Source organism: Alosa sapidissima, chromosome 12 (assembly GCF_018492685.1).
Source record: "Alosa sapidissima isolate fAloSap1 chromosome 12, fAloSap1.pri, whole genome shotgun sequence".
NCBI lineage: Eukaryota > Metazoa > Chordata > Actinopteri > Clupeiformes > Clupeidae > Alosa > Alosa sapidissima.
The window spans coordinates 27,809,494-27,818,720 of NC_055968.1; the positions used below are offsets into that span (position 1 = coordinate 27,809,494).

General features: G+C 47.4%; 2 protein-coding genes and 1 long non-coding RNA gene across 6 annotated transcripts in view; 2 read left to right on the forward strand and 1 right to left on the reverse strand.

The window, feature by feature from the left end:
• LOC121678337 (unconventional myosin-VIIb) overlaps nt 1-2,607 on the forward strand; it is a 31,298-nt gene extending 28,691 nt beyond the window's left edge. For 2 of the 4 annotated variants that reach the window (XM_042057799.1, XM_042057802.1), the window contains exons 43-48: nt 1-110; nt 385-570; nt 1,148-1,264; nt 1,356-1,439; nt 1,574-1,693; nt 1,843-2,607. In XM_042057799.1, the coding sequence (XP_041913733.1) occupies nt 1-110; nt 385-570; nt 1,148-1,264; nt 1,356-1,439; nt 1,574-1,693; nt 1,843-1,938 (713 nt within the window). In that variant the 3' untranslated portion in view covers nt 1,939-2,607. The remainder of the gene's footprint in view (nt 111-384; nt 571-1,147; nt 1,265-1,355; nt 1,440-1,573; nt 1,694-1,842) is intronic. The other 2 variants (XM_042057800.1, XM_042057801.1) reach the window with 2 other exon arrangements.
• LOC121678344 overlaps nt 104-9,227 on the reverse strand; it is a 13,310-nt gene continuing 4,186 nt past the window's right edge. The window contains exons 2-3 of the long non-coding RNA XR_006021215.1: nt 4,261-4,263; nt 104-294 (exon numbers count right to left, since the gene is read on the reverse strand). This is a non-coding gene — a long non-coding RNA (uncharacterized LOC121678344). The remainder of the gene's footprint in view (nt 295-4,260; nt 4,264-9,227) is intronic.
• gpr17 (G protein-coupled receptor 17) overlaps nt 3,988-9,227 on the forward strand; it is a 5,857-nt gene continuing 617 nt past the window's right edge. Inside the window, exons 1-2 of the mRNA XM_042057812.1 lie at nt 3,988-4,483; nt 7,435-9,227. The exon at nt 7,435-9,227 is cut by the window's right edge and continues 617 nt beyond it. Coding sequence (XP_041913746.1) covers nt 7,437-8,450 — 1,014 coding nt within the window. The 5' untranslated portion in view covers nt 3,988-4,483; nt 7,435-7,436 and the 3' untranslated portion in view covers nt 8,451-9,227. The remainder of the gene's footprint in view (nt 4,484-7,434) is intronic.

The window sequence follows — 9,227 nt, forward strand, 5'->3', positions numbered from 1 at the left end:
GTGCAGCACCAGTGAATGTGCAGTATCAGGTATTCTTCATGCGAAAGCTGTGGTTCAATGTCGTCCCTGGGAGAGACCTGGAGGCTGACCTCATCTTCCACTTCCCTCAGGTAGAGTCGCCTATCCCTGTCCTACCTTACCCACAATGCCACAAGCAGGCCAGAGCATGATGGAACATGTAGTCTTCTATGTTCATTTCTTGAAATGTATGATCAAGCAATGCAAGGCCACGCACATCTCAAGGCCAATTTTGGATGGGTGCAGAATCTACCATATCAGTATCCAAGAGGAAGTCTGAGGAAGAGCTACATGGCACTAATTAATGTTGTGAATGGGAGCTCTTTGGTGTGTGGATCATCTTGAAATGTATGATTGCCTTTGCAGGAGCTCCCCAAGTACCTGAGAGGCTACCACCAATGCTCCAAAGAGGAGCTGGTGCGTCTAGCCGGCCTGCTGTTAAGGGTGAAGATTGATAATGACCAGAGCCAGCTTCTCATGATCCCCAAGATGCTGAAGGAGCTGGTGCCCAATGACATGCTCAAGGCCATGTCTGCTGATGAATGGAAGAAGGTGAGGGAGCAAGGGCAGGAGCTCAACATGGCATTAGGATCATGGTGAAGGCCTAGGAGATAAAGTTAGGAGAATAAAGTTGTGGTAGGGGTGGTAGAGGAGAGAATTGCTAAGATGTTTACTGCTCAAAAAATTAAGGGAACACTTCAATCATACACTGGATCGGTACTCTGACACTGTTTGGTTCTGAGCACAAATAAAACTTTTGAGGACAGTGTTTTATTTTGCAAGAACTGTCAGACATTCTGTGAATGTAGTTTGAAAATGGAGAAAAGGGTGGAAGGTTTCAAAAAACGTGTTTTAACAATTGTGGAAAACTCTAAGTGTTCCCTTAATTTTTTGAGCAGTGTAGTTTAGTCAAGGTGAGATCAGAAAGTTAAAACTGCAGTGCAGAATATACACTGGTTGTCTGAGCAATATACTGACATGATAATACACAATTGCCTGAAATATTTCAGCAGGTAAAACGTTCATACTTTCCTCTGTACATCCCACTGGATAATACATCTCCAAAATCTTGTTTTTTGGTCATGACCTAATAATTGATAGAAGTGTGTTCCACTCTGTGCCCTTTCAGCAAATCGCAGCATCTTACAACAAGCAAGCTGCCCTGACTGTTGAGGATGCCGCAGTGCATTTCCTCAAGGTGATCTTCAAATGGACCACGTTCGGCTGTGCTTTCTTTGAAGTTAAGGTATGACAACACACTTTTCCCACTAGCAGTGACAAAGCGCATGAAATTTGGCATCATCATCAGTACTAAATGAATGTCTTCAACTTAATAGCAAACATCAGAACCCAATTACCCGGATATTGTGAGGCTGGCTATCGGCAGACAAGGCGTCATTGTCATGCACCCTAAAACTAAGGTACAGAAAAGCTGAGAAAATACTCTAGCTGTTTTATAACTGAATTTATGTGTTTTCTCTGCAATTATCTTATGTACACGAGACGAGTGAGACAAGTCTATTTAATAACCAACTTCAAAACTGGTTCTCTGCAGGAGATTCTGGCTTCACACCCTTACAACAAAATTGCCAACTGGCGTAGTGGAAGCACATACTTCCACATGACAGTGGGCAGTCTAGTAGGGGGTAACAAGCTCCTCTGTGAAACATCTCTGGTAAGAGGCCCTGTTTTCCTTATATGCCAAATGCATATCATTTACATTTTTTATACAATGACTGGAATTGAGCTTGAAATATGAATTATAGCTTCCTGACATTTCCTTTTTCTCATCTGGTGATTTATTGTTGACTCTTTGTCTTAAAGGGCTATAAAATAGATGACCTCATCACATCGTATGTGAACATGTATTTGAACGAGACCAAAGTCGCTTCACGCCAACGGAACCAGCACTACCGCTAAGGCCAACTGGGACCGATATGTGCCTCAGAATGAAAATGCACATACACACACACACACACACACACACACACACACACACACACACACACACACACACACACACACACACACACACACAAATACACATAAACATAAACACAGACAAACATACAGACTGTTTCAATTGTCAGATTTTTTTAGATTGAGTATCAAGTGCATATACATTGATTATTAAATACTTAAATCAGGTGCCAAAATAAATTGAAAGCATTTGAGGGACTTTTGAAGTGATTCCTTGGCTAGTCATGTATTGTTAAAATAAATCTCATTGTATTTCAAAATGTACTCATTGAAAAAAAGTATTTTTTGAAGACAACACTTCAGAAAGCTATCATAACTTATTTATAACCCAGGTACCACTGTTGTTATCAGTAACTTGGCTTTTAACATAATCATTCCATTTGCTTTACTTGTCCAAGTTGTCCTCTCTGCCTGCCAAACTATGTTCCTTTCTGTTTTTGTCAAATTCATCCAAGGACATGGTGTTCTGCCTAGGTTATGGGATTACACGCTTAATGAATTTAATGTTTTCAGAAGAAACAACCAGAAGGATAAAAAATCTTATTTTTTCTTGTGTTGCTCCCAAGTGGCTGAGATATGACTTTCCAATAAATGATTTCTTACAATAAACCATGCTTGTTGTTGATCTGTGGAACTTTTGTGTTTCACATTGAGTCACATTTAACTATCTATAGAAGCATTGTCTAGCTATCCTCACAGTCCCATAAATACTCATTCTGAAACTACACATATTGTGTAGCAAATGAATCTACGTGTTTCAAAAACACATCATCACATGTCTGCTCACAGCTTTTACCAGATAGTAAATTGAAAGACACAAAAGCTCACCAAAACTGGTGCGGCACAAAACCATCACTCCCACCAGACATCCCAACTAGGAGCTGGCAGTGTGGTCAGCCCTCTCGGCAGTCTTGGTCCCGGAGGAGATAGTGGCTTCATTCAGCCGTGTCCCGTGTCATTAGCATATCTCTCTGGGGCTAGCGTGAGATGGGAGAAAGGGCCCATGTCTGCCACGCACAGCTGTTAGCACGCGTATGAAAGATATATTATAGCCCCTGTGTGTGCCCCCCCACACCAGTCCCGAGCCACATCTGTCCAACATGGGGGGTGAGTTGGGGGAATGTGATTATTTTTGTGGGCCTCGCTCCTTGTTGGGATGAAAGGGCCCCCATCTCTCCCTTGTGCGTGTTCTGTGCCTCTTTCTCTGTTACTTATCCTCTTTCTCCTACTAACATCTCAGCTAGCTTCTTTAGCAAAACTGACAGTATATCCTGCTGTTTAAAATCATCAAGACTATCATATGTTAAGATTGCGGTGGAAGGTGGAGGGAGTGGCTGTAGTCTGTGCATTTCTCTGACCATTTAGAACATTTTTCTCTAACAGTTTATTTATTTGAACTCTTCCTGCTCCCCCTGTGTATATCTCTTCATCTTGTTCTTCTCTTTTTCTATGTCATCCTGCTCTCTTTTTGGCTTCTCTCTTTCTCTCAGTGTCTCCCTTTCTCTTTCACGTCGACTCATCTTTCCCTCTTTTATTCTCTCTCTCTCTCTCTCTCTCTCTAAAGAGAGCACAGGGGGGCTCTGTCTGGTGAGCAGACCCTCCCCACAAAAGAGAACTGGAGCCATTCTTCATAAACAACCGCTATTAACTACACAGTCCATCATCTATGTATTGATATGGGAACGAGGGTAGGGGGTGACAGAGGCATGGGGCGGAGTGAGTGTCGTAAAGGTCTTTTGGTCCACCGTTAGGGGCCCGTTGCCATGGCATCCCGCCCGGCAACCCATTGCAAGCGAGACACGCCATTCTTCTCCTCTCCTCCGAGCACTTGTCCTGACTCACGCTATTGTAGGGCGCACAAGTGGCTCTCAGAGCCGACGAGAGTGAGGGGAACAGGGGTGGGGTCAGGGGTTCAGCGTCACGAGCACCCCCGTCGGGGCGTGCTCTCTTTTTGTAATCAAATTTGTTGGGGAGGGATACAAAAAGAGCCACAGTCTCGTTCCTCCTGGGAAACATCCTGTTGTCCCCGAGACGCCCCCTGGGGTCCTGTCAGCGCTCTTACCCTGCCCTATCCTGCCCTCACCGGCTCTGCTCTGGCTAAGCTCGGCTTCTGCGCTCTGCCCACGGTACAGAGGCCCCTGGAAGACCTGAGCACCCAGTTCACTGAAGGGGAGGGAGAGTGGAAGAAAGACGAGCTACAGGGCTGCTGCCACGATTAGACTGTTGCTCCCGCGCCAGCTGTTATCACCAACAGCCACACACCAACTACAGCCACTCTCTCTCTCTCTCTCTCTCTCTCTCTCTCTCTCTCCCTCTCTCTCTCTCTCTCTCTCTCTCTCTCTCTCTCTCTCTCTCTCTCTCTCTCTCTCTCTCTCTCTCTCTCCCTCTCTCTCTCTCTTTCTCTCTGGCCCTGTCCCACTCTGCTACACTTTCTCCTCCTCCTTCTACTCTACTGGCACTCCACTCCGAGAGGAGCTCCCGTCGGGTAAGTCAGCCTCTGACTTCTCTGTGAAAATGTTTTTGCATGTTTTGTGCATGTTTGTTTTTTAGTTTACCTTTTTATCACATGTATGGATGAACTTTCGTACTGTACTTTGTTTACTGAATTACTCATTATTTTTGTTTTTACTGTAAATTTGTGATAAACATTCAAGGCTATCTGGACGACATAGTGATTACATTGTTGCATTGTGTTGCATTTCTTTCATGTCTGCGTGGTTCTCTGTGGGAACAGTCTAGTTTAAAGTCATTCTTTCAGTTGTAATGGGGAGACATTAAGGGCACTTTCTGGTGGTTGTGAGCCTCAGTGACTCTGTGAGTGCAAGGTCTTGGGAAAAGACCTGTGAGTGTGGGAAGCATCTAATGAAGCCCTGTCTCTCTGAGGGGCACCCTGATCAGTAGGGAGACTGGCATGTTATTTCTTCACTATACACTATGAGTGGGGGGGTTGAATTTTTTGGCAACTACACGGTAGAGCCCCCCGCTTTTCCCAGCTCCTGCTCTCTCTTTCTGTGTGCGCTGCCGTGCGGAGAGCGTGGCTGGCTAACGTGGGCTTTGCAATAGCTGCCAGCCTCGTCACACACTCCCCCCTCGCCGTCCGGCTTTGGCTAATCTCTCAAAAGACTCAGCCAACAAGAATCCGACATCTTTCTTCTTTATGTTTGCCGGCACCCTTTTACGTCACAATGCTCCCAGTGGTTTTTATCCCCACATCTAATCCCATTTCCCCTAAAGCTGGTCCCTGTGATCCTGATGATAAAGATATTTTTCTGGATTTGGATTTTTTAAATTATTGGTCTAATCAAGTATTTATTGGCAGAAATTGCACGGCAGAAGGCTTCCATGTTTTCTTAAGTGGACTCTGGAGAGTGTCTAATACTGAAGGAAGCGTCTTCAGTTTTTTGGCTGATAACAGATGGAGTGTGAGGGAGGGGGGGGGGGGGGTGCGTGTCTGTTTTTTCTTCTCCGTCCTGAGAAATTTTGTTAAACTAGAATCCCACGGCGCCCTTTGAGACGAGTTTCACACCTCCATGCTCACAGGGAGAGGAGGCGTCCTCTCCTCTCCACTCCACTCCGCTCTGCAGCTGGCTGCTCTGTTTATGTGCCCAGTGGATCACGCTCGCCCCGCTGGGAGGTGCAGTTTCATCTAAAACAAATGGGGGAAGAGTTCTTGACTCGCCCATTGACCTGGAGTACATAATAGTGTGGAGGTGGACAGGCCTATCCACCGCGTGGGCTGTTTGTCAATGCCTCTTTGTCAGTTTAACTGCTTTCATCTGGGGGAACTGATAAAGGGTTAGGCTCGTGCGTAGAGCAGAGTGAGTCCTCCCACTGGTTCGTGCAGGGAGATGCTCTGAACTCATCTGTTTGCTTGCAAGTGCTGACACCAAATCATGCCCATGTGCTCTTGCTTTTCCTTGAACGTTCTCAAAATATTTTTCTGTTGTGTCTTCCTATTTTGTTAACCTCCGGGGAGAATGTCAAAACGAGCCTTTGTTTATGTTTGGGTGGGACGGGTCAACGTCAACTTCCAATTTAACAAGGCACACTGAGAACTGAACAGGAGGTACTCCCATGTTGAGCGCTGAAAACATCAATCAAGCGTGGGTCATGCTGGGCCACTGCAAAAAATGTACTCGCATGTGTCTTAAGCTAACAACCGCACTGGACTGGGGCGTTGGTTGCAGCAACAGAGCTGCAAAGTGGAAAAAACGTGTCACTGTGAAATGCCAAAGGCTCGCATCTCACACCCCACAGCCCACCATGCCTCAATCCATGTCTTAAAAAGGCTGTCACATCTACGGGGACGACTGATAGACAACATCTGTGCAAGTTCAATTATTAATAGATCAACTTTTACGGGCCATTGGGGTGTGGACACATGCCGCATCAAGGAGCAGCCCCAAACAGTTTGCCTATCTAATCTTAGGAGTGGAAGGGTCAAAGACCCCCAGCGTCGTCAATGATGTGCCAATCCAGATCGTCCTACCTCTCTGGGTAGGGCAACAACTGGCACAGAGGACTGAAAGCAGATAGCAGGGTGTGGCTGCTGCTACCTCCTATATCCCATGACCCAGAGGTGGGGCCGGCTGGATGCACGTAGTGCCCTCATGGTGACCCGTCATCTGGGAGGTGGGCTGGAGGAGGAGGGTGTCATGTGCCCCGTGGCGAGCGGCTCCATCTCTTCTTACCGCCAGAGATGTACGCACAGAGCCAAAACCCGCAAAACAGACAACCCACGCCCTCTAGAACACTCATAGAACCATAACATTTACAACTGACCTGCCAAGCATGCCAAGATGCTTATGCAAAAGCTGTTGAAAGCAAGTGGGGCACTGCCAGTGGGAGGTTAAGAACGAGACCAAGCAGTAAGAATTTTTTTCCCCCTGATGTGCAAATGACAAATACCTCTGGGTCTGTTTTTGGGGGGTTTACTACGGTGCATTCTTGGTTAAAAATGGCACTGGGTGAATGAATGAGGCCATTCTAGTGGTCTGGCGGCTGGGCTTTTTGTTGCCTGTTTAAGAGAGTGAGAGCTGTGTGCTCTTTGCCACATTTATGAATATGAGCTTCTGTAGGCGCAGTGTTTGTTGAATGCCCAAGTCTTTTGTGTGTGAACCCTCTAGGGGGGTGGGGGGGGGGGGGGGGGGGGGTTAATGGTTTTACTGTGCACTTGCAAGCCAAGATGAATGGTACATGTCATTAGATTACTGACCCCAAAAGGTCTTTGTTGCTTTGTGAATTAAAGCGGATCTCTGTAGGGTGTAATTTGACATGTCTGACTTGTTTCATGTGAAGTCATCCCTTGATTTGGATTCTTCCCATTTTCTTACTCGTGCAGTTGTCACAGGCGTTCTTTTTGAGTGGGGGTGGGATTTTGTGAGTGACATTATGAAGCGATGATTTCGTTAAATATGCCTCTCTTTCTCCCTCCAGCAATGGACACATACAGCACCACACCCGAGGTTCCCGCGTTCCCATCCAATGTAACGTGCGCACCAGTCGATAACACGGCAGAGAACCTGATCTTCGGATGCTACTACATCCTGGTCTTCCTCCTGGCCCTGAATGGCAACAGCCTGGCCCTGTGGATCTTCTCCCGCCAACGCGGGACCTCCTCGCCAGCCAACGTCTTCCTGATGCACCTGGCCGTAGCTGACCTGTCCTATGTCATCATCCTGCCTCTGCGAGCCACCTACCACCTGACGGGCGGGCACTGGCCATTCGGTGAGATCCCGTGCCGCCTGGCAGGGTTCCTCTTCTACGTCAACATGTACGCCAGCATCTACTTCTTGGCCTGTGTTGCAGGTGACCGGTACCTGGCGGTGGTCCATGCCGTGCGCTCGCTCAAGCTCCGTCAGGCCCGCTACGCCCACGTGGCCAGCTTCTGCCTGTGGGTGCTGGTGACGGTTTCCATGGCGCCACTGCTGGTGACGCATCAGACGGCGGAGGTGAACGGCGCGACGGTGTGCCTGCAGCTGTACCGTGAGAAGGCGTCCCGACGGGCACTGGTCTCGCTGGCCGTGGCCTTCACACCGCCCTTCCTGGCCACGCTGGCCTGCTACTTGCTCATCATCCGCAGCCTGCGGCACGGCTCGCGGCTGGAGCCGGCCTTGCGCCTGCGGGCGCTGCGCACCATCGGCCTGGTCATGTTCATCTACGTGGTCTGCTTCCTCCCCTACCATGCCAGCCGCGCCACCTACATCCTGGGCTACAGCCTGGACCTGCCCTGCCGCACCCAGAGAGCCCTGGCGCTGGCCAACCGGCTCACCTCCTCCCTCACCTGCCTGAACGGGGCACTGGACCCCCTGGTGTACCTGTTTGGGGCGGAGAAGTTTCGCGGGACGCTGCAGAAGTTACTCTGCAGGGGGCAGGCGTCCGGCTCCAGCGTCACCAGTGGTGACCTCAAGGGTACACACGAGAGCTCGGTCAGTGCCAAGTCCGAGTTCTAGAAGATGAAGGACGCTGAGAGATCTTTCTTTTTTCATGAACTTGATATAACTGGTCTGGGCAGGGCACCCAAACATGAGTAAATCTCAATATTTATATCGTATTAAGTCTATCAATAAAAATAGCATTTCATGTCTCAAAGAACTTGACATGAGCCTCCATATTCATATAGGTAAACATAAAACATTATACCGCAGTATTATACTGAAATGTAATGTTGTGTAATATAATAAAGTGAGTGGGATTTAGCTTTTATCCAAAGCGACAGGGACTCACAATGTTGGGGTTGGGAACTGAACCCAGGCTGACCATTTTGTTAGGCAGCAAGAGCTACCATTGCTCCACCACAAGATTTTATACCATATTTTATACGCAGACTTACATTATTTAACTCTAGTTTGTGCATGATTCATAACAGTGGTCTATGGTTATGAAAGATCATAACAAGCATTATGAAGCATCACTAACATTATTGTGGATATGAGGGAGCTCATCATCAGAAAAAGTTCTGTTCTGGGCCCCGTCCCAACTTCTGGGCAACATTCATTCTGGACATTATCCTGCCTAATGTCTATCCTTAGAGAGGACGTGAAAAAAGAATATAAACTGAGCCAATCTCTTCCAGAGATTTACTTTGAAAATGTGATGAAACAAAAATAACCACATGCATTTTATCTTTATCTGACAGGGTCAGAGAATTCTTTCTGTGGTATTAGATAGAACCCCATGATATTGCGTTGTATCGTCGCTCTTCCTCAACACGAGTAACCCTTTCCTAC